At 43.3% G+C, this 26,137-nt stretch overlaps 1 protein-coding gene across 1 annotated transcript; it reads right to left on the bottom strand.

The window, feature by feature from the left end:
- Positions 1-12,387: 12,387 nt before the first annotated feature.
- lrfn2b (leucine rich repeat and fibronectin type III domain containing 2b) lies at positions 12,388-24,581 on the bottom strand (the record flags this gene model as incomplete). Its single annotated transcript, XM_079180855.1, has 2 exons — positions 12,388-13,351; positions 23,191-24,581. The coding sequence occupies 2 exons, from the start codon at positions 24,579-24,581 to the stop codon at positions 12,388-12,390; spliced, it is 2,355 nt and encodes a 784-aa protein (XP_079036981.1).
- Between the last annotated feature and the right edge of the window lie 1,556 nt (positions 24,582-26,137).

Here is a 26,137-nt window from a genome sequence, read left to right as displayed (position 1 = left end):
ACAAAAACATACACGTTACGTTTCTGCAATATTGAATCATTGCAGAAACAGCAACGCTGTGGAGAGTGAGCAGGTCATCTACGGTCAGACGTGCTCCAGGTTCCCCTCGAGCGTCAGTTTTGGACGTGGCAGAGACGGTGTGTCGGTTTCCACTCATTAAATGCTAAGTATCCTTTCAAAGTAAACTTCCACCTTCAAGGGAAGTTCAGGTAACTGAACCACTTAGTTAGGTTTAGAAAAAAAAGGTAAACCTAAACTTGACTGACTTACGACTCACGTGACTAGCGAGGGACAAACGAGTCACTCGAATAATGACACGAACAAGTCACGTTGCTAACAAATGACGTGAGAAAATGTCAACGTTCAAGGCTGTAACATACCGGGTGTGTGAAGGAGTTACGGCAGCGATTAAGACTTATTTAGTCGTTCTCCATGGCAGCTTCAAGGTTCATGCATGAGAAGAGTTTTCAACAGTCTGGAATACAACAAGGATGAGTTTCCCTTTTTCTATTGTTATAAATAACAAAAGACAACAGTATGTTTAGGGCCACCTCCACCAGCTCTTAAAAACAAAGGTATACATCATACAGTCATGCATGCAAGTATGTCCACAAGTACATGCTTCCCTACTGTATCCATTGATAGCATTACAGATTAACAGAAATGGATGGAGTTGTTTACAGTAATGAGAAACACATTAGATAATTAGCTGCACATTTGAACACATTTCTATTCATTAGATTCGCTCCTTTAAAGATGAGGACAACAATATTCCCTTCAAGAGCCAATTTCTCTGTGACAGTATCTGTTATCATTATGTGTGCTTCAGTCTACGCTTTCCGCAGTACACAGTGTACATGGAGCATCAGAGTAGTGTAGTAATCGTCTTTGATCACACTGGGGCACTGGTGACTTACTGAATGTGGACTTTAAATGTATTGTAGAGGTCTAAACACAACGACGGACGTGCAGAGATGGAACAGATTCTAACAACACATACACATCACAGCGTGTCTGCATGTCTTTGAGGTTACCTGGGACTCAGGAGGGTAAAGATATGAATAATGCAAGGCATTGGTTGCAGAGAAATACAACAGATAAAATAAGAGGAGATGAAACAACAAGAAATCATAAGTCACAAGTCCAATCATAAGCTTATGAGTCAAATCATGATCTAATGATCTCATATCCACATGTGATCTGCATCTGGATATCTTAGGGAAAACGTGTTTATGAAGGTTAGAATGCATTTATATTTGGGATCTGGCTTCAACAAGCAATCAGATCTCATGCAGGTGTAAAAGACATCTGTACAGTTTGACCACATTCTTATGAAATAGTTAAACATTCTGGGAAATACACTTATCTGTTTGCTTTCAAAGTGTGAGATAAGAAGATTGAACTCAATCGTGTGTGTGTGTGTGTGTGTGTGTGTGTGTGTGTGTGTGTGTGTGTGTGTGTGTGTGTGTGTGTGTGTGTGTGTGTGTGTGTGTGTGTGTGTGTGTGTGTGTGTGTGTGTGTGTGTGTGTGTGTGTGTGTGTGTGTGTGTTTATACAGTACAGAGCTGGAGTCAGGATGTGGTTCCTTAAGAAAGCTGTTTGTGTAAGGATTAAACAAACAAGATACAAGAGAATGATTTAAGTCTCAGACTTGGAAAAGATGGACTCTCTTTCTAATGTTTTCGTATACTGTGGTTCTTTACTGTCAACAATATAGGTGGTGAAGCGGCTGCGCCACTCACAACTTGAATTAAAGAGCAAAGGCAAGACAATTCATTGAGCACAGACAAGAAAAACAGAGCAACGACAAACAACACAACTTTCAAATTGAGCTTGAAGCTTCATCCTTGAAAATATTGGTTTGACAAAAACAATTCTCAATGCAAGGTTCTCCTTACTTCTTGTTTCAAAAAAACGTTCAACTCCATCTCTTGGCCTTACTCAGTTAGAGCGGCCAGGGGTTCACCTTCTCTACGCATGTGGAACCACTTGAGGAAATCTGCCAGCGGAAGGCCATGAGATGTGGCAGAAAGCTCAGGAAGACTTTCATCTTGACGGAACATTTTTTAACTCAAGGTCCCACTTTCAAGCTTTTTCAAGAACTTTGCAGCACACCTTTCAACACATTCAAACAAGTGTGAATGAGCAGTAATTACACAAAAACACCTGCACCTCACACTAAATCAGAACAAAGCTGTGAATATTTCAGTGTGACTGATCACATTGCCACCACTAATGGTCAGCTCTGATCTAAGATTCCTTTGATTGGAGCCGCACGCTCCCATCCCCCCCTGGATAAGCCTTTGATTGAATTTGCATTTGCAGGATGGTCAGCGACGAGTTTCAGCTGTGACCACGTCCCTTTTATCCTCAGTAATTACACTCTTCTATTGCCACCAATTGAATTAGACGTCGGTATGAGCTGGCTCAACAAGCACTCGGGCACGCTTTGAAATGTAATGCGAGCACTGCAGATCTGTTTGGGTCCTGATTTCTATGCAAAGCGTTTGTTTAATTCTCCCGCTAATTAATGCGGAGTCTGATGACCTCCGCTGCACACAGATGCCGGAGATCATCGGTGTGTGAACGTCTGTTTGAGGGCGCTGATCTGGGAGCGGTGTGAAGACACACGCACCATGGGAGTCCATTTACCAGCATTTATCTCAGACCCGTCGCTGTTTCCTTTTTGTTTCTTTACATTTAGGAGAAGTAAAGATTTTGATCCAAGTTGAAATATTTGCGCCTTGAGCAAATGCATATGATCAAGCTGAAACAGCAGAATAAATTCCCGCCACCGTGCAAACGGGCGCTGGAAGTGTGCCGCTAGTTGGCCTGTAGCATCCTGGCACGCGACTGCCAAAATGGCATGAATTAACAAAATACGACACTACATTTAGAAGGTTTGTCTGGAAAAGAGAGCTCCATCTCTTCCAGTGTCCCTTAAATATGGCGGCAAGGTCTGCCCTTCACCAGCCGATCAGAAACACATGAGAGAGAGAAGCAGAGAAAAAGGTTTCGCTGTAGCAGCAGAATCTACTGTTTTTACTACTAGAATGGTTTGAAGTTATTTTTTAATGCTAAGTCATCATCAGCACTGCCTCGAGCTCCCCCCCCACAAATGTTGTTGAATAAACAAAGCTCTTTAAGAGGCTGTTACGGGTCTTCACACAAGGAGAAAGTACCGGGGGATATTTACTGCCCAAAGTCCACGCTTGCTTCGTTTGATGGGTTTTCCAGTTAAAGAAAAGTCTGCAGGGAGTTGTTTCCATTTTTTTACTTTCTTCAAGGGTAAAAGAAAGAAGAAGAACTCAGCTGAAGCTGCTGGAAACAAATTATCTTGGCACACTGTCGTATCACTTGGCCATTGATTTAGGGGGAAATAACACCAAACAAAAAAGCTGACATAAAGTACATCACAAACAGTCGATTTTTGGATCAAAGGAAGTCAGCAGGGGGGCATCGCTTGTCGTCTTGTCTGTGCATCTGTGGTGAGATCCGTCTGAACCCAACGTCATTTTAAGTCGACAGGAGATGTGTTGACATGACAACATGCTTTGTGCTGCCGTTTTAAGAGCGGAGCGGAGCAAGTCGAAAGAGAACGAGAAGAAAAATACCAGCATTAACCATACGCAGAGACATAACAAATGTCTCGAACAAAAGAAGCGTCATTTTAACACAGCAGCCCAAATGGTGAACTGAATATTTACAGTGTGGTGCATGTAGTGCAAAATATCTGTGTGCAAAACATAAAGTGTGACTAATTCAACATAACCAAAAAAGAAGGTGCCCAAATGAGGAGCAGAGAACTAATGCAGCAGCTGCAGAGCTTTATAGACTGGGAACACTGGGCCCAGGTGATCCCAGGTGGCCCTGATGATCCCAGGTGGCCCAGGTGTTCCCAGGTGGCCCTGATGATCCCCCTGCCACCAGGTATCTGGAAAACATGGCAAATGACAGATTGGCAGGCAAAGGCTGCAGAATCTACTATTATGAAACAAGAAGTCTGTGTGATACACATTTTTACACACTGGTAAAAAATAATCTCTACTATCATGGGGAGTAAAACATGCTCGCATAACAGTAAAACATATGACATCATATTTTGAAGTACACTTCTAGATGTACCATGGCCTGGATGACACGAATTACAAATAGCTGACTGAACTGTTGGAAAAACACACTCAATGTAAAACTCCGAGGGCATGCTTTAAAAACTTTTAATGATATAAACAACATCAATAATTAGAAGTAAATTGGGTAAAATGACGTCCACATCTCATGGTCTTCATCAGTGAATGGGGCTCAGCACACAACAGAAGTCCTGAAACACTCTTATCTAGTTGTTTGGTGAAGATAATAACTTGTACAAATAATTATCTTGTGCATACAATGCTCAGTATTTTCCTTGAACAACTAGATTCACAATTTTAATCAAGCGCCACTCAAACAGAAACATTTATTTTTGGGGGAATATTTTCAGTGGTGGATTAATCACGTGGCGCTCCAGCGTGTGTTTGTGACAGCAGAACGGTATATTGGGAGTGAGCCGAAATAAACTACTGTGTGTGCGTGCGTTCATGGTGATGAAGGAACATGTCACCCGAGTGGAACATTGATGTGTTTTTAATAGTTTTTGGACAACAATGGAGCTCTGTGGCGAAGCACACATCATACTTATCTTTGATTAAAAGCCGGAACATGCGGAGGTCTAATGAAGCTAAAGAAGCTGCGAGAAGCAGCTTTAGGGTCCTGTGAGTTCACTGGCACGGATGCTCCGCGCGTCACATCAATTCACAGAAACACTCACATGATGACGTGCAGTACCTCGAAAGCAAAAGCTAAATCCTGCGTCGGCCTGCTCTGAACCTCACATCACTGGGGATTAAGCAACCTGGTCAAGACCTTCTAATGACCTCTAATCCAGTTTATTGTTGCATGACCAGTTTAATAATCTTCACCTCAGAATGACATGGTGGCTTTAATTAGCTATTTAGGTTAACGGGGCTTCACTGTTTGTATAGATATTCCTTACTTTAGTGTTTCAAAACTTTGCTTTTATATTCACAGTTTTGGCTATCCTAGCGATCAGTAATAATAACTCGGTGTGTAAAATGAATAGTTGAGATGAGATAAGAAAATAGCTGCCACTCTCATGTCCTTGTGTTAAGTTGCAGTCATTGCCTGGTTAGCCTAGCTTAGCGCAAATACTCGGAGCAGTGGGAAATGACGATCTTTTTCTAAACCTAACTAATTAGTTTTGTTGGCTACGCTGTCCTGTGAAGACGGAAGTTTATTTTGAAAAGACTGTATGCACGTAAGGAGCAGAAATGGACAGGTGTTGCCGACTGTTGTAGGAAAAGGCACGAAAAATGAGGATATCGTTCGAACCGTTGTATGAGGATACGTTGCACTGTGTTCCCAGCATACAAAGAAATCACAACTGATAGAATTGATGGACAAAACAATAATTGTGGAAATATGAAAGAAATGACATTGAGCGAGGAGGAAGAGAGCAACATTTCAGTGTGTCACTGTCTTTTAGGCTAAAGATATGACACAGTATTCCTCTGGGTCATGATCAGGTCATTTGCATACGGAGAAGCGGAGGGCCGTGGCCTGTCTCGTTCAGAGCAATAACTCAGTTCTCTGTGAGCTGGGATGACCGGTCGGTGCAGCTGATAAGGCCACACTGTCTCCCGTCTCCCAGGAGACCAAGGGCCAATAATAGTTTCGAGAGGTTTATTGCATAATAGAATGATTGTTAGATTAGGAAGCGGAAAGGGTCGAGGGATGAAGGGGAGTAGGGTAGAGGGATGATGGGATGTGCGGTAGGGATGAAGAGATGAAGGGATGTAGGGTCGAGGGATGAAGGGATGTAGGGTCGAGGGATGATGGGATGTAGGGTCGAGGGATGATGGGATGTAGGGTAGAGATGCAGAGATGGAGGGATGTAGGGTAGGGGTCGAGGTAGAGGGATGTAGGGTAGGGATGAAGAAATTAAGGGACGTAAGGAAGAAGAAATGAGGAGGGTTTGTAGAAAGGAGGTTAGACGATCGATGGGGGACCGTTGGTGTCCAGTGGCTGGCAAGAACACGGGGAATGGAGACTGTAGGGTGGGGGCTATCTCTTCAGAAGCTCTGGCGCTGCAGAGTCCCCTGGTGTTCCTGTAATCCTGCAAGAGAGAGAAAACAGAAGGACAAAATGGGGTTGGGTGGGAGGGATGTGAAGACAGAGTCGAAGAGGAAGTGAACGGGTCCGTTGTGCTTAAATATTCTGTGCAGAGGAAATGAGCTGTGTTGCTGTGTTCTGAACTAAGTTTATAAAACTCAATGTGTTCATTCAGTTCACTTCACTTAGGTTAACTGAGGAAAAGCACAGTTTCTTGTTTAAGGTCCAATATCCAATAGAATCTTCCCACATATATACTGTATATATATTTCTGTGAAGAATGACCTTGTTTGGTGAGCCTCCTGAGTCTGGTCAAAGGTTTAATACTCCCCGCCAGACAGTAACCTTCAGAATCTGGTGGCAATACACAACGGTTCACTTGCACCGCACATCTTCGATCGAGCTTCAATAAATGCCTCCTTCAATTACCAGTTAACCAGCACTAAAGATTTCTTTTACACTCGTAATGTTGAGATAAATGACTTCTCTCCCAAGAAATCAGCCTTCTTTAGTGTTTTTTTTTATTGGTTTTACACCTGTAGCTGTCCTGAGGGGGGTTAACACATATTTGAAGAGACAGTGCATCCTGAAAAGACTAAAACACTGAGAGTGAAATTGGATATTATTTGGCTTTTCAGTGCTGACGGGGACAAACTAAATAATCACAATCCTCAGCAGGATTTTTTTTTTAAAATTGCAGATAGTTGTTTCCCCTCTGTGCTACTGGCAGCTTCACAAATGCTGAGTGCTTCAGCCGCTCGCTCAGGCAAGGTGACAGCTCATCAAGATGACTGACAGGTGCCGGGGCAGAAACCTGACCAACGGAGTGGAAGGAAGGCGGGATGAAAACACATCAATAGCCTCAGGGGGCCAGAACACACAGCTCTGGTTGTGCTGAGCAGCTCTGAGGTGTTGAGGCATTTAAAGCTCGCCATTTAATCAAGTGATTGGAAGATTTAATTAACAGTGACTCAATAAATTCAAAAGCGGTTGGATGGATGAAGACACTTCAACAACTATTCTGTCTCGGGGGATGAACTTCCAATGAACTTTCAATTGAAGGCAGACAAACATCTGTAGCCTGGTAAAGCAGAGTTCATACATGCAGAGAGGGGTGAACAGCATGTGCTGCCATATATGCCGACATTACTTGGACGTATAGTTCAGAGTCGAAAAAACACAAACAAGACCACGAAAGTACATTGAAGTAGTGGCGACCTGTCAATCACACGGTAGCCACGCCCCCACGCTTTCACGCTTCCAGCTGCGCACCTCTGGAAATACTTTGACTACTGCTGCTGGCGTGCAGTTCCAGCGCTCGCCTCTCCGAAATCTAAAATATTATTATCCGCGTCACGTTCTGTCATCTTGCCTGCCTCTGGCTCCTGGTCTGGGTGGGCCACATTTGCTCTCGGCTGATTGATTAATGAATCTGCTTCCCTGCTGGGTGCCAATTTAGGGGTCCACTATGCATGAATACATCTATGCATGCTGGGTAACAGAGGCTGTGGCTTGGGATATGTAAAGCCTAAATCTCAATGATATTCCAGTTTTTTATTATGATCTCCTCCAGGAGATTACGTATTCTGGGCGCGTGCGTGTGTGAGAGTGCACCTCGGGGCGACTGTGGCCTCAATCAGAAGACCGGCAGTTCAATCCCCGGCTCCTCCAGTCCATGTCGATGTGTCTTTGGGCAAGACACTTCACCCGAAAATGCTCCCCAAGGCTGTGCCATTGGTGTGTGGCTGATTAGTTAGTCCTGATGGGCAGGTGACCCCTTGCAGGGTAGTGCAAGTGTTACAGTGCTTTGAGGGGTCAGAAGACTCGAAAGGCACTATAAAAGCACCAGTACCATTTACTAATTACCTCATTGTCTGTCTGTCCACGCCTGATATTTGTGATTCATAGCTTTTGAAAAAATGCTTTATTGACTGTGTGGTAACACTTTTTACGACACCAATGTCTATAAGGCATTATAAACATACTTATAATGCATTAAAACCTCCTTATAGCGCTGTATATCCATCCATCCATCATCGTTTGCTCATCCTGGGCCGGGTTGCGGGGGCAGCAGCAGGTTTAGGAAGGTGAAGCATTGCTTTCCAGCTCTTCCTGGGGAACCCCGAGGTGTTCCCAGGCCAGCCGAGATATGTAATCTCTCCAGCGTGTTCAGGTCCTATACTCCGGGGCCTCTTACCAGTTAGAAGAGGTAAATGGAGAGCTTTAACCTTCCGGCTCGGCTCCCTCTTCACACACACAGCGGTCTGGTACGACGCCCGCATCACTTCTCACGCCGCACCGAACCGCCTGTCCAGCTCGTGCTCCGTTTGACCCTCCCTCGTGAACAAGACCCCGAGATACTTCAACTCCCAGCACTGTATAATTATAATTATAAGCACATATACTATAGATATATGATTTATTACAATAATCATAACACATAAAGCATTTTATAATGACAATTAGGAAGTATCATAATACTTCCTAATTGCTGGTCACTCGCGGACATTCTTTTTTTCAATGTTCATAATGTATTATAATTCCTATAGTCATAATACATTGTAATCTTTTCACAATGCATTATAATCACAGTTATAATGCATTGTAATGTGATTATAAGAAACACTAAGTGGCCAATAGGTGCTTTAAGCTAAATTAATTTGACCGTATTTTGTTTGTTGGTCTTGGCAAATGACAAAATGACAAACTGAGCGCTCGGTGCGATAGAGTGCGTGTTCCCATATCGGTAGATGATTACGGAACGTAAACATCATTTTATCCAATCGCCTATGAATTAACCAAATTAATGGATACAATTTACCAAGGTTATTCATTTAATTTGCAATTAAATTGGCATTTTGCAATTCCAATCCACTTTCGTCACCTTTCACTTCCACCCTGTCGGTCTCACGTTAATGATGACTTTTGTTTTCATTTATAACCTTTATTTATTATTTATTGTAGTTTTTCAGTCCCCACATAAGCTACCTGCAGCAGTCATAGAGGAAAAGCTCTGACATCACAAGGCTGTCTCAGGAGATTTTTTGTTTTTATCTTAGTAGCAAAAACAACAAATTTGACCACACAAACATCTTTTACAGCTCCAGGTAAGACATGTGCAACAACACTGTCACAACACAGTGGAGCTGCTGCTGCTCCCCTCTTCCAACTGCAACACATATTCCAACTGGAGTATGGTACAAAAAAAAAAAAAAATCCAATATATAGAGACACTGTACACACGCAGTCATATCAGAAATATCACAAAAAAAGTCATTCAGACAACACGTGAGAAATGACAATATGGATGTTTACATTGGACTTCACTGTCTCATGGATCAGTTCGGCAGAAACATGCAACACCAGACAAATAAAGCAAACAACTTCATGTTGTTTAATAGAAACGTTCTGGACAATGAACTTTCATTAAATAGGTTCATTAATACATATTTAAACCCTTATAAAAACCCATATCGCCTCCAGACGGAACAAATTCTATGAACTTCTGACCAGAGCATGAGGCGATCACAGAGGAAGTCAGTTTCCACAATGAGATGTCAAACATTTGTATGCACAATTTTTGTATTTTTTTATGTCAAAAACTCACAACCTTGGTAGACAAAATGAGAGACTTAGTGACTGGACCTGTATATTTGAAAGATACTGAACAATGACCTATAGCTACTTCACCCCAAATGAAAAGGGAAATTCTGGTATTATACAACTTGCGATAGAAAGGGGTAGGCTGTGCTTGTTCACACCGTGGTTCTATGGTTTGCACCGTAGACTGTAGATATAGATGGATAACACGTCTCCACTTCCTCCCGCTGTAACAAAAGTGAAGCCAAAGTATCCTGGATACCGAAGCTGCCATCTTGGAGCCGGAACTTGGAGCCGGAGCTACAGTATCGAGGTCCCGCCCACACGCGCCAACGGAGAGCCGAGCACGGCCGCAGCTTGTTAGCGTGAGCCCCCCTTAGCTGCAATGTTAGCACCACAGTAGCTGTTTGGCTGGAAAGACACAACATCTAATCTTTATAGATTCAAGTGTGATCAAAAGGACACAGGTTCTATATCACAGCCTCATGATTCATGTTTTAGAAAGGACATCTCAGTGTCTGCTGCCAATCCAGGATATGAGCACAAACGTCGGCAGGACATCGCCGGCTAACCTTACTGTCTGTGAAGATGTTGCTAAGCTAGCTAGCGACGCGGTCAGTGACTGTATGAACCGTAGATTGTGTATAAAGATATATACAGTTAGTCTGTCGATACAGATCTACGTGTTTGAAACAGACAGACACGGTTATGGAAAGTTAAAGTTACATCTCCTCTCCACGTTCCCGTTCTACGTAGAATTCCCAAGTGTCCGGCTCCGCACTCAGCAGCTTTTAATCAGTCATGATGTCACACACCCCCTTTTTACAGCATCAAATAAATAATTCAAAGAAACACGTGAAACATACATCAGCGTGATAAGAACAACGGAAAATGACAGAAACCATCTTTGAAGAAAAATGTATTTTATGTGTAATACATTTTTTTTTATCTCCCCATCCACTAACATGGAGGGGGAGGGATTTATGAGCTACAGCCAGCCACCAGCGGGGGATTAAGATGTTTTGGAAGCATTTATGGAAAGCTGTTGTGTCGTCCGTCTTTATATACAGTCCATGGTTTGCTTCTTTACAATTATCCACGAGGACGCCCTGATTTGGAGTTTTATTGGAGTCCTTCATTGTACCTTTCAGTAAGTATGTACCGTGATAATGGGCCGTTTCCTCACATACAGATGACTTATGTTGGTACAGATCGGTGTATTGTTGCCGGTGGCGTGGCAGGAAGTGATGAGGAAAACTACGGAAACAACTGACCCACTGTCAAGGTAATTTAAGTAGCCCATGATAGGCTGCACAGTTATATGATTATTACTCAGCTATTTCTTAGCTTCATCATATTGTTTCCTTGCTTCCTGATTCTGTGGTCCAGCACTAGTCCTAGAGGTTGGGAACTTTCAGATAAACTATTGGTTTGACGGTCTGTCTGCTCTTATTTATTGGGCTCGCTGGGCTTCGTTGTATTTATGTGGCCGTGTTTCCATGTCTCAACAATGACTTTAGTGACTACAGTGTTATTATTACTGATAGAATTGATGTTTAAAACTATAAACAAGTTGTTATGAACCAGAATTAGCCTCCAAAAATATGCATTCCTGATTTTGTCCAACATTGCCCTGAATGCGTTGTTAGTTTCAGTGAACTGGGGGGAGTTTCTCTGGTGTCGGGCGATTATTCTATGACGAAACAGTGAGTGCATCTTTTAAAATACAGCTTTTATATGAACAATTAAACCCATAAAAACCCATTCATTTCACTATTGGACCTAACACATATACACAAACTAAATAGTCTTGGAACATCCTGGCCATTGCACCACTCTCCGCTTCAATATTTTGGCATTTTTTTAAACAATTAACCGAGTCTTCACATACAGTACAGCCATAGTTTAGGAGATAATGGGGTTTTATAATCTATGCAGTCACATAAAATTCGATATGATTAGCATTATTGAGTGACCCCTCAAATATATACTCTGTATAGAAAGTAAATATATTCACATACAGCTTTGTCAATAAATCTTTTTTCTTAAATCTTCATGAGTCAAAGCATCACATCTACGTATATATACTTCACCATTCCGTCAGAGGAGGATAAACTGCATCAGTAACTGATATGAGGATGAATTTACAGACTTTGTAGTGTAACCACTGGCCACGCCTTGCTCGTGTGTCAAGGCAGAGACCAGTAAGGGATAATTTGTGTTTGACCAGCAAAATCAAAAATATAAAACTTTAATTTCATTACATACTTTAAATGTATACAGTATAATAGCAGTCCGTGTGCACGATCACATAACAGACAGCACAGCTCTGTCATTTCCCTTCAGCCCTTTTGAGGCCGACCATCCATTTTAGTTCATCTCTGGACAAAGTGTGGGCCAAAACAATCCAAAAGGTCTTATTCCAAAAGTTTGTTTTTGGCTATGACTGTGAAGACCCCTCGTCCTGTCCCACTTGAGTCTGAGCGGTGGAGTGGAGGGGATGAAAATGAGTGTGCTTCATGCAGGACAAAGGCTCTTAGACCAGCGGGTCTGTCTTGGCATGGCCGTTTTGGCGGTCCATTTGGGCAGTGTTTGACAGTGTGACAGGCCTCCGTCTTCCCTAGACAGTACTCTCCATCACCCAGTCGGCGCTGTCTATTGTCCCCTTGCTCCCTCCCGTGTCCCCCTCCTCCTCGCACTGCAGCAGCATGCCATTTACAGACAGGCTCCTCCTAGTCCAGATACTGCTGAACCTGCGGGATTTGTTGCACAGCTGAGCGGCCCCGGCGCCTGTTATGTCTCCCATGTCGAAGGACTGGCTCCTTTTTGGCTTGGAGTCCAGAGGTAGCATGAGGAGCCGGCTGAGGCTGGAGTCCAGCGTCCGGCCCAGCAGCGGGTCCCTGTCCGTGCGGGGTTTCTCTGCTGCCGCCAATGCGCTACTGGCGGTCCCCGGGTGGCGGCCCTGTACCCCCCGCAGCTCCAGCGAGGACAAGGCCCCGAGCAGGTGGTCCAGGTTGGACCGAGGCTTGCAGGGAGCTGACCTCCAAATGTTGGCGAGTGTGCTGTTGGGGCTGTACGGGCCCCCCACCATGGAGCCCGAGGATGAGGAAGAAGAGGTGAGGCTGCTTTGGAGGGAGCCACACTTGAACTCCACCACCTCGTCCTGCAGGGCCACTTTGACCTTGACCTTCGGCTCGGGCTGAGACGGGGGCATAAGAAGTCCATTTGGCCCGACTCGCCCCCCGTTGGTCTGAGAGTGAGTGTCACTGACACTGGTCAGTTTGCCCGCCGGGGGTTCCGTGTCGGCGGCTTTGTAGCGCAGCATGAGGATGACGATGAAGACCAGCAGGGTGGCTACGATGATGCCCCCCACCACCAGGATCATGGTGCCTCCCAGCAGCTGGCTGGGCAGGGACTGGCACTGAGGGTAGTTTTCCTGGGTGAAGAAATTGGTGCAGCCCACGACGTTGGTGGCCGTGAGCGTGGTGGCGGTGTCGTCCCAGGCGGCCAGCACGCACAGATCATAGCTCGTCCCCGACACCAGATTTGTCACCAAGAAAGCTTTGCTGGAGGCCGGGATCATCCTGAACAAAGACAAGGAAAAACGAAACCTGCAGGTTAATTACTCTATTAAGATAAAGAGGTCTTCCTCTTCTAATATCTCTCTTAAAGACACAGAAGCAGCTCTGGAAACAAAGAGGAGGCATACAATCAATGCTATAAATGATTAAACCATCAGCATCTGAACAGGGTACACGTGTAATTTCAGCACATGGAGACTTAACTAACGGCTGCAGGAGGGAATGCAAGCTCTATTCACTGTCCAATTTTTCATTAAAGGAGAGTCAGGATTTACCATTTGCATTCCCTGGAGTTTCTCTCCACTGCTTAGTCTCTGCGGTGGCTGCTTTAACAGACAGCCAACAGTAATTGGCTTTATCTCTCATAGCCATCTGTCTTGCAGCAGTGAACAGAGGGTCCATTTGATATTGGAGCTTCGAAGCAGTGATAAATAAATAAGGAGACAGAGAGTGAAGCACATTCTGTGTGTGTGCGAATCCAGCGAGCCTCCCAACTGCCCGAGGCGAGCTGCTCAGGGGCCAGATGACCGGCGGTTGTACCGCTGCAGTTACACCTCATGCCTGCTGGTTAAATGTTAGCATTCGTTCATGCCCAGAGTTGGTTTCCCCCTGCAGGGATTCACATCAATCATGATGAACCTGACCGTCTCACATTTCGGCCGAATCATTCTCAGGATTCTGCTGCCGGCTCTGTCCGTTGTTCAGCTTTACGTCTGAAAATCTACCTTAATTATAAACTGTTTACGTCAAGGTGACCGTTTCATATCGGCTTCTAATAGGCTAATGGTTTCTGTGTACATTTCTGTAGGTTTATTAAAACTAGGCGGGGTCATATTAACCCACTTTTTTTCAGCCCTTGGGCAAAAAAAAGCTGGAGATTTATATTGATAAGGTTAGTAAAAACACTGATATAGGTCATTTTAAAGGTGTGTCTCTACTACAACATATTTATATGCTTTAATGTTCAAAAAACACATAATTTTCTCATATATCGTCTGTATTCACCCTCTGTCTGATACGCTTCATTTTAGCGTCTGTCTCTTTAAACATGAAAAATCCCAGAGTGCTCTGATTGGTCGTGTGTGTCAACTACACAGAGTTTAGCAGAATGGTACCAGTGACATCACAACCTGTAGTCCTGGTCAGCTCCTTTAAAAAAACAACAGTTTCTGAATACGTCTGTGGATTGAGCCCACAGTAATAATAAAGCACAAAGACCTGAGGCAACTACGTTGAACTTATTTTGTTGTTTAGTTCTCATCCATCATGCATGGTCCCTTCATTGTTTTTTACACAGTAAAAACCAGCGCAGGGACCAAACCTGCTGCTTAAAACGAAACTAAACGACAAAATACGTTCGGCGCGGTTGCCGCAGGTCTTTATTATTACTGTGGGCTCAATCCACAGAGAAGTGCAAAAAAAGACAAACAGCGAATGGCTATCTCACATTCTTTCACCAGAAGGACGTTTATCTGACATGCGACCAGGATCACAGATGAGTTCATCCTCAGTGTTTTTGCCTTAATCCCAATTAGTCACCACGGCTCAAACAAAAAGAAGCTGCTTTCCAATAAAAAAGTTCCACTCGTCCAACTTGTGCTACAGTTCATTACACTATTATAATTGGCTGCCGCGGTTTGGGAGTGAAATTCTTTAGCCTCGTGATGCTTTTTCGCTGTGCACTGCTCGCTCCTCTGTCTGGGTCTAATTGATTTCAGGTTGTCCGCATAGACTGGCTAATTCATTTGAATTCATAGGAATATAGCCAGAGTCCACAGAAACCTATGCCAATGCTTATCACGGGGGAGATAAAAACATTTCTTGTCCCTTTGGGCTGCGAAAAGGCAATTTGTCGAGTGGCCTGCTTAGTTCCCGATGATGGCGTGAGGCCGTAGCATTAATCAGAGTGAAAGCAGGGGAGAGAGAGAGAGAGGAGACACAGGAGGAGACGGGCTTACGCTTCTTTGAGCTTATAGCGAGAGATTTGTCAGTTGCAGTTTTAATATTCTACATGTTTTCGCAGCTCAAAGAAAGAGCTGACAAAACAAATAAATCGTTACTCCAGGCTGCATCTTTCCTGTCCTCAACCACTAATTCATGATCTCCATTCTTCCTTTTTTACAGCTGCAAAGAACGGCTGAATGATTATTCATTATCTGAAGGCTTTTTCTTTTCCTCTGGACAAATACACACAAGGTCAAGCCAAACGGTCTCCGGCCTCATCGATTCAGCCTAAACATCCAGGGTGCTGCTGGGAAATTTGATTATGCTTATATAAGCAAAATCCCTAATGGTCTCTCAATGGCCGCTCCTCACACTTAGACTCTGCAGCCGTATTGTAGAGGATTAAATGGGCCGTGGCATCGTTCGGTGTCTGTGTCTATACCCTTGAATATCTCCTGGTTGCAATAAAACATCCCCTCCGTCTAACTGCAATGGATGAATGCATTAGGAAGAAGGAAGTTGTTGCTGAAAACGTTGCCACCTTAGGCCTGTGGTTTGTGTTCAAGTCTCCGCTTGAGAGAACTCAGATAACGCAGCATAGCTCATGTAAACACGGAGCCGGCGCTGCGGTGAGTTTCTCTGGCAATGAAGACAATCATGGCACAAACATCAGTGCTCAACAGCCAACTTTCGCTGCCTGTAGCGCAACTTAAAAAAAAATGAACTGAGCCTGAAAATTTAAAACATCTCGATGAATTGTATAGCAGAAGCTGCATCTACCAAACGGGGAGGGACGCAAATGGCGCGAACATATGAAATTTGTGTCATTTGCATTTACCGCATGAGTTACCATTTTTCAACTCAAGCGAGGAATTCTTGTGAAGAGTGTGGTCTTTCGTAGCTCCTACGGTAATGTAATTATGGCGAGGACGGCCTTTGAGCAAGGCAAACGGGTTTAGATTCAACTGCTCACAGTACCACAGGGTTGGAAAGCGGGGGAGGAGTGAGTGCAATGCACTCAGTTATTTCCCACCTCTGTTCTCAGATGAATCTCAAGATGTTTTTTTTACTGCAGGCGAGAAAGTTGTGATTTGTTTATGTACTAAGAGTTTATTCTTGATCCTCTTATGCTTCTTCTGACCCGACGCTAACAAACCAAAATGACAAAATCTCATTTGCTGCCAAAATTTAAGTCATGGCCTATATTCTTCTTTGTGAAACAGAAATGCACATCCTTGAAATCCAACGCGTACAATCCATCTCAAACCTTCTCATTGCAAACTCTATTATGGGGATTTAGAATTCCTTCATCTTTTAGATGGTGAACTCTTAACTGAAGAATCTGATATCATGACTTTTACAAAAATGACTAAAATGACAAAATAAATGAATTGCCATCAGATTAATGCAATAAGGTGCGCGTCTGAAGGGGGCTTTAGAAAAGCTATCCCAGCCACTCATGCACCTTCTCTCCTGTTTTTTGACTCCACACTTAATCTTCCTTCCTTAATCTTCTTTGCACATTTTCATATATAATTATACATTGAGATATAAGTAACATACTCACTTTATATGTAAATATGAAACAGCACATTTTATATTCATGCTATAGATATGCGTGCTGCATATTATCTATCCATAGTTTCTATTGTTAATATGCTTGTCTCGTATCAACAGACCCTTTAAGTGCAACACAGGCCGTTTAATCCCGGTAAAACTTTTACTTTGTGACTTTTTGATAATATTTCTTTCTTTGTTTTTGTATCCCTGACTTGCTGGTCCTCTTTAAATGATCTTAGCGATGCAGTTGTACTCTGATCAAGTTGATATGTGCAAAGATTACAAAGGTTGGTTGTAATGCAGTAAATAAATGATACAATTTCATCTCTTATTCTGGAGCTTTCAACCATTTCACCGTCTTCATCAGCAGACGGAGTTGCTCAGTTTTCATGGACTTTCAAAGGTTATGAATTTACTTTAACAGTGGGAACAGTGGATGAGAACAGCCTGGAACAGTTTACATACAGCCAGCGTGTTCAGAGTAACAGGACCTTTGAGCATCGCCATCAAAAGCAAGTAAGACGACATTGAGTTGAGATTGTTTCTGTCAATCAAAAGGATTGTTCAATATCCTGTACGTGTTCTGAGCTTTTGAGTCTCCATGTAAAACATGAGAGTTCATCCATAGAGGATTCTTGGAATGTAATTGTAATAAAAGGTGCGAGGATTTGACCATTTGGTCACTTTACATTGAAGATAGCTCACACACTCTTTTCTTTACCGCATAAAATAAAAAAGCTTGTCACACATTCCTGTTTTTTGTTGCCGCTTGCTGGAGAACACATGCCAACATGATCTTGTTCTCGAACGGCTCCTGGAGGAAGCTTGAAATTTCAAAATGAACTGGTACGGTCCTGTTGTTGTCAGAGCTGTGATCAATACCCTACAGTATGCTTTTCAGTATAGAAGTCTCTTCAGCTCAGCTAATAGCCAGTAATGGTGGCCTAAGGTGAGTGCTTTCAGTCCTGACATACCTCCCTGTAACAGACTAACACTAAATCCCGTGACATGTGACACTGAAGCCATTATGTGGTTAAGCATTGCCCCGCGTATTGCAATTTTATTGAAATATCACTGACAGGCGGCAGCCGACCTGCAGCTTCCATTACCACAGCCACATAAAGAACTGAAGAGAATCACCTATTCATGAGCAGGAATTATGTATTATGTAATGGCACACTTTGCATTTAATTAAGCAACCTTTTTTGAGTAAATTGTAGTTCTAAAAGTAGTTTGAATTCAACAGACTCTCCTTTACTCTAATGGTCTACATTTCGGGAGAAAAATGTATACTTTGACACTTTTGTAACGGTGTAACCGATGGCGGGTGAGCTGATGAGGCTTTCTGTTGAGGTAGCCACACCCCTTTAGAACAATAATAATAATAATGGATGAAGCTGTAACATGATCCAAATGAGATGGAACGACTAATGGTTAGTTTCTGTGCAAAGGTATTTAGCATTGTATTGGGCCATTCATGTAGCTCGATGAAGACAATTTCTTTTGCTGGATTCAGAGACTGTGGATGTAGTCACCGCTACGTGACCCATTGGTTTGTGGACTGCCGCGTTGATGCCTCAAGTTTGACATTTTGGACCGTCGCCATTTTGCTTTTCGGCTGTCGCCAACTTGGCTTGGTGGGTGGGGCAAAGTACAACCGAACCAATGTTTTTAGGCAATTTAATGTTACAATTAACAGTCACAAACACTGGGAAAGTGTTAAAGTTCGAAGACAAAAATACGGACAACTCCCAGACCGGACAACGCCGTGGTAGCGGCCTGTCAATCACAAGGTAGCCCCGCCCTAAAGCATACTCCACTTTATGGTCTTTTTGACTCTAAGTGAGACCACAATTAAAGAAGACTTGAAATTAGCGATTGTGACCATAAAGTCATGTTTACTGAGGTAATACATCAAGTCAGAAGTAGAGTCATTTTCTCGTAGATTTCTTCACAGTTAAACTTCTTTTCACAACCGGAGGAGTCGCCCCCTGAAGGCCATTAGAGAGAATGCAGGTTTAAGGCACTTCTGCATCGGCTTCACTTTTTAGATCCGGAGGTTGCCGCCTGGATTGCAATTACATAAAATGACTGATAACTATGATGAAAGTTCACGTCATTATCTCGCAATTAGCCATTTGATGGGCACTTTCTCTTGAAATGCTGGGTTACTCTTTGCCTGATATTTGTAGGGTCTTAGTTACTGAACTACCCTTATAGTCTGTACGACTTGATTAGTTTGGAGTACTAAATTGTTTCGGTAATTATAAGGATACTGTAACATGTTGATACCTTATCAACCTTTCTTTACATTATAGTTTCATGGTTCATGCATATTAGATCCTCCCAAGACAACACATTCCCAGTCCCCAAGCTGTCAAATACTCCAGCTTGGTCAATGGCCCTACATTTCAGACTGTAAAGTTCTATGTACCCCTCTAACGTCAGTTTTATCAATTCAATTTCCACTTGTGTAACATTAACGTTTGGTTTTACAGAGGAGAGGAACAGCGTTCTCCTGAGTCAAAGTCCTGGGCTTTACTTGAGTACTTGTTATTATAACTGTACCAGTACTTTTACTGTACATTTTTGACAACTCTACCCTCCTCTGAATACACCACAGTCAAAAACTTTGGAACTATCTCAGAATAGTGCACTTTACAAAAGGAATGACACAAAAACCTTTTAAGCCTTGCAATTGCACATTTGTTAATGTGCAATGTCTGTGCCCTCAGGCCTTCACGTTCACCCATCCTTCGTAAAAGATCACGGTTAAACCTTTAGTTCAAGGAACAATGTGCCAATCACGGAAACTGGAGCAGTGATAACATCGTCCCCCAGCTCCAGTGTTTGAAGAGGAAACAACTCTTTCCTCTTGCGCACAGTGGCATACAGCTGAAACGATTACGTTGTCTGGATCCCTTGAATCCCAGCAGCTACAGACCCTTTTTTGCAAACTTCCATTCTTATTTAAACTTTTACTGAGAGCTGACTCAATTTTTCTGAATTAAATTCAGCTTTTATGAATCAGTCTGTGATACGTGTCAGGCTGCTTTCAGAATAACGTACACAACAAGAGATTGCCCTTATTACGGTAGAGAGTCACATTCTCATGGCAGCACGAAAGCTCTAATCCCTCTAGATTTGGTCGAGCTTTCGCTCACATCTTAATTGATCAGCCTGGGTTGGCATTAAGGACTTGTTGGTTCAGCTCTTATTTGTCTCATATTCAAATTCAAGACATCCTCAGCAGACACCATCAGTGGGGCTACGCAAGGTTCAGTTGGAGGCTCCCAATGAGCCACATCATCCACACACAAAACTTGTTATGTCTCTAAACTAACCACCACAGAGCCGCTGCATATTTTTGTACACAAAAATATGACATATGCACACTAGTGTATGAAATATGCACACTACTGCATACACTATATCCACTGAACACATATGTATGAAGCAACATTTATCATTCCACATTTATTCCTGCACCCTTTGCACTCTGTGCCGTTGCACTATTGTCTTACTGTTTAAATGTCATTGCTGTTATATCTATCAGAGGAGGCCGGTCGATGGAGGCAGAGGAGGTTGCTGCTCCTCTAATGTCTGAGAGGCAAAGTATTAAAGAGAAACTGGTTGAAATAAAAGAAACAGATTTCAGTATCATTTATAAAATATTTTTCTCTCTTCTTTGGAAAGACAAATTTATTGAAATGCTTCAACAGCAACATCTGTGGGGCAGGCAAGATTATATCAATTTAAATGCTTTTTTTTTTCATGCTTATCTGTTACTGGACAGAATGCATAAAAATGACGAACCCATCGGCTACAGGTCTGACGAGGGATAAGCCTCTGCAGTGGCTCCAGTGTAGCAATTGGATATCCGGGCAAAGACTTACTTTTACAGTCCGATTAGCAACTCGACGCAACCAGGTTGTTTCACAAGTAGTCAGTCTAAAAGCTCGTTTCAAACCACCGTGGTCATATGGTCGCCGGTGGGTTCCCAGGTTTTCGGCACATGCTATTGGTTTTGTTCTCCACACGGACTGTTTTCCAGCATTCAACCAAAGCCTGCTTACATGTGATTGGTCAATACTACAAAAAGAAAAGAAAGAATCCAGAACCTTGTCCCGTTGCCAAAGCTTGAATGCAGAATCTGTTCATAGATATTAACTTTCTGCTAACTTGTCCTCTTGTCTCCTTTACCTGTTGCCAGATGATCAGACCTGCATGGGCATGTATACCATATTTACTAGTGCTTCATTTAACAGTGTGCTATGATCTTCTATTGTGTCTTACAGCTCTGTACTTATACGATATTACCATTTTACTAACTTGTGACTGTACATTTTACAGTACGATTGTCGATGATTGCTGTTCTGCCTGTCTGCATGTATTACTACACTGCATTGCCGTTTCCTGTTGCTCTGCGTGGCTTGGTGCACGGTCTTGGGATTACTTATTTGGTTGCTGTTTTTATGGCGTCTTGTTGTCCATCATCTCATTGGTTTCAATACATCCAGCCAAAGGACTGCAGTTGAAAATGGACCAGCTGGCCAACACTGGCACATTTACTGAAATGCTGATTAATATGCGTTGCCCTTATAAATAAATAAATAAATGAAATAATGTCCTCGTGATCTGACTTACAACAGCTGTCATTTTTATAAGTCCTGTGTAGCTTAGTACAGTGTATGCTATTTAAATATTTACATAACATAAATAGTCTTTTATATTACATAATCTATGACATATTTAAATGTACAATTGTTTTAAGCAAGCACTGACAAAATATGAAGACTGAATAGAATTAATTATATAACTATTTGCCAGAGTTGTACTATATGATTACATAAAGGTCTGAAAAACACTCTTCCTGCATTTTCATCTGGCTGAAACAAGAAAGAAAATATGCTTCATGATGAGGGAGAATATTGCAACAAAGGGGGGTGGCTACAACCCTGAGGCTACAGCTCTAAATATCTTGCTTTCCACAGTTTTGAGAAGAGATTTATATGGCATTAAGTAATTGGATTTTTTTTCTGGCTGGTTTCACATTCGTTTTAGAGGCTCTGGTGGTGGAATACAAGCCTCATCTAATGCAGTTTCATCCCCATCAACCGCTGCTGGATTGACAGAAACCCTTGCCTCCTGAGCTTAGAAATTGCCCTTCTGGTTCTGGACTGCTGAGCATAATCGAGCCCGGTATAGTGCAGCACTGTGCTTAGCGAAGGAGACATCACATGATGAAAAGGTGAGGTAGAAGGGAAAAGAGTTCTTTTTACTGCAATTCTATGGACAAAGGACAATACCTACATCCACATATATACATATATATACATATATATAAAAACATGTGTGCATTTTCCAGTAATGCTGATGTACGGATGCTGCGTTCCAAAGAACTTGGAGTTCAGCATTTTAGTTGAAATTTCAAACCTCTGAGCCTCCAAGCTTTCCAGGTGCACAACGCTAAACATAAGCAAAAACCATGGCTGACCGCGAGAAACGGATGTTTCTTTGGCAAGTGTAGAGACAATTTAACTCTCAGCAGTGCAGCCTCCACATGCTTTCTTTTGCATAGCAGATCACTTTTAGAGATTGTTTACTGCAACCAACTACCTAATAACATGGCAACACAGGATGCCATACATTTATATGCAGAACAGATTTTACTATTTGATGGTATGAATCACTTTAATTAAATCCAGCAAATATGCTTACATTGCCTTTTAGTTACCATTCACAATGTGCACTTCCATTGTTGTGTGCTGCTTCTACGGGAAGTTGTCTGGAACTCAGCATAAGTGCCAAAGTAATGTCAACTGTAATTTTTCAAATCGGGATTTTAAAACAGACAGGTCGCTGTTTCAGGCAGTTTCCAGAACAAATGATTTCTGCTGTGGAAATGACTTTTCAATTTAGGTAAAAATTTATGAATTATTAGCAAACTATTATGTATTCATACATCCAGCAGACACACAATTATCTTTCACGAGGAGCTGGGTTTCTGGCCACATTATGCATTGTCCAATAATCTGATTTGTTCTACACCAACTCCTAATAAAAGAGACTTGATGCTCCACTATATTCACCAGCTAGTTCCTAACTTTGCCTGTGGTTTGGTGCTGGGCAGGCAGTTTACAGCGGGTGTCATGGGGACAGCGTCACTGGTATAAGTACTAAAATGAATTATTGAATAATTCCATTTAGCTGATTCAGTTTCAGGGTCCTGGTATTGTGCATGCTGGCTCACTGTTACACTGTCATGGCTTACTGGGGCACTTGGCAAAAGCTGTGCTCCACTTCAAGATGTTTTAAAAGAATGTGCAAGTGTTTACCTGTAAATTAGAACCTCATCATCAGAGCAGTTGTACTGGAGCTGGTACATCTTCACCTTGGGGGATGATTTGCTCACTGTCCACTTGACCAGCGCCGAAACAGCCGTCACTTCAGAGACGGACACGGCCCTCTCCGGTTGGCTCTTGGGAACGCCTTTGCTGATCCTGGTGGTCCCTGTGATATCAGAGAGACGTGACTTCGGTGGTGCTGGCTGCCTGGTGCCATTGCTAAGGTGGGGGAGCTGAACGATGGACACCTCCACGGAGGCGGTGGACTCCCCGGCTACGTTAGCAGCAATGCAGGTGAAGGTGCCGTAGTCCTTGGAGGTTGTGATGGTGATGCTTAGGGTTCCATTGCTGTACACTGCGGTCCGGGAGGAGTTGCCAAGCAGCCGATCCTCAGGGGAGATCCAGTGGATGGTAGGGGAAGGGTCTCCATTTGCTTCGCACCTGAGGCTGGCCGTCTGGCCCTCCAGGACCAGCATTCTGTGGGTGTGCTGAGTAATGAGAGGTGGCTGACACAAAAACTCATCCTCCTTCACGTTCCAAAAGTAACGACCCTTCAGGAGAGGAGGGGACGCACACGTTTCCAGGTCGTCGTCTCTCTCGAGCCTCCTCAGCCACAGCATCTCACAATTGCAGTGCAATGGGTTCCCGCCTAGACTTAGGGACAGTTGGGGTGCGTCGGGTGTAGTTAGCATCATTGAGTCCTGGGCGCGGGCAAAGATGGGATCCGGGGGTAGCTTCTGCAAGCGATTCGAGGTCAGGTCCAATCTCGCCAGCCTTTCCAGGTCAGTGAAGGTGCCTTCTGGAATAAAGTCCAACAGGTTGTGGTCCAGACTAAGCTGGTGCAGATTAATCATCTGGCGGACAGAGTTCCAGGGCAGAGATATCAAGTTGTTGTAGGAGAGATCCACATCCTCCAAGGAAGGTGCCATGTCCTCAAAGGTCTTGTCATGGATGCGTCCAAGTTGGTTGTTGTTAATGATGAGGTGCTGCAGGTTGACCAAGCCCCGCAGGTCATCGGGGCCGAGCTCGATCAAGCGATTGTTGTCCAGATGAAGTGAGCGCAGTGTTTCCAAGTCGCCGAAAGAGAAGGGCTGAATGTAGCTAATGGTGTTCCTGGAGAGGGTCAGGTCCACCAGGTCTGTCATATTGGCAAAGTCTTGCTGCGTAATGCGGAGGATGTAGTTGCCTCCTAGCCGGAGCTCCACCGTGCTGCGGTCAATGTCCAGAGGCACGAAAAGAAGGCCTTTGGAGGGACACAATGTCCCGAGGGATTCGGACAGATTCTGGCATACACAGTACTTCGGGCATGCATAGGTGGTCATCACTGTGGCTCCTAGGACCAGCAGGCAGTAGATGATGTGGTCCATTGTAGAGTCATACATGGGAACCTGCGTGAGAAACAGAAAAATAGAAGACAGATGAGTTCAAAGTTACATTCATACATTTTATTATCTTCCACCTTTCATCTGTATTATCAATTCAACAGCGCCCCTCTGAAAGATCATGGAGACAGGCACCAAAATGGTTAAAAGATCTGAGATGGAGCCACAGGCCCAACTACACCCGACCAGAAATATTACAATTTTAAATCATTTTCCTGAGTTGAATGGGATCACCTTAAATGTCTGTCTGCCTCATTTGAAATCATTATCTGATGCCATCAAGAATCATTAAACTTTGATCTTCTCTTACAAGTTCAGCAGAGTAGAACGGACCGAGATGCTTTTGCACCTAGAGGGAAACTAATAAATAATAAAGACTCGTTAATATGAATCCCACTACTAGCGCGTAGCCATAATCATGCTTGTTGATGTTGTATTTGGCACATGAGTTCACAGGTTTTTATTGCATAGTTACGGATCCCACTACATTGTTTGGCAAGACGCGCCCTGCAAAGCATTCAAGCCCTAAGATTAGCCCAAGCGCCCATGCACGCAGAGGTAAAGGTAGCAAGCATGATTTTGGACACACATGATATTTTCCCGTGTCGTTTCACGCATTTGTTTCCATGACAAAACATAATTTGGAGACCAGACATCTGGGCTTCCTCCTGGTCAAAGTTCTTGTAGTGTGTTAGCGCCTGTCGCCGGTCAGTCACACCAACTTCACAACTCCCGATAACAAGGCAGCAAGTCGTGTCGTGTGAACAGTGCGATCTAATGACTTTGAAGGTTGTGTTTTGTGAACCTGGCTTAATGCGAGTGCCTGAAGTAATTCCATATCGAGTGCAAGTTGGATGGGTGGCCAATTTCCCTTTTAAATCACATATTAGAAATAAAGTGACAATAACCGTGTTACCACAGGATATATAAAACATCTAGATAGAGAAATTTCATTCAAAACAATATCTATTCTACTGTCAATGGCATGCATTTCGTGTTTGTCTTGTACAGTTTGTTCCATATTGTAGACAGCCTCTATCTGGGACGTCATGTGACCCAGATCCTTTTTCTCTGGGCGGATAGATCACTCAGGTATTGATAACAATCTGCAATCACAATGTAGTCCTGCTGTGATCAGGGAATACAGTGCAGCAACTCAAGTGCGGCGCATTAGAGTGCAGGCGCTCAGAGACGTGGTGTGTGTGCTGTAACAGCGGGCTGCCGGAGGAGACTGTGGTGATAAGCGGTATTCTTATGAGACGGTCATAAATTAACATATCTCAGTAGTCAAATTAGATAGGGCCATTCCAGCCTACTACACTTGATGCAGTGTCCTCCCTCGTTATCCCCACTTTCACTGTAGAGACACAACCTGCAGTTTTATTTATGCATTTTTTGAACATGCAATAATCTCTCTGGCACACAGTGTAATAACTCAGATTTACACATCATTTCATGCAGTGCCATTATTCAATATTATTATCCAGGACAAAGATGCAGATATACAGCATGGAATATACAAAACAGCATGCTTTCCCACATAAACTGAGATTATC

This window comes from Pholis gunnellus, assembly GCF_910591455.1.
Source record: "Pholis gunnellus genome assembly, chromosome: 19".
Taxonomy (NCBI): Eukaryota; Metazoa; Chordata; class Actinopteri; order Perciformes; family Pholidae; genus Pholis; species Pholis gunnellus.
The sequence above is the reverse complement of the archived record's forward strand: the minus strand, read 5'-3'. Positions and strand labels throughout refer to the sequence as shown.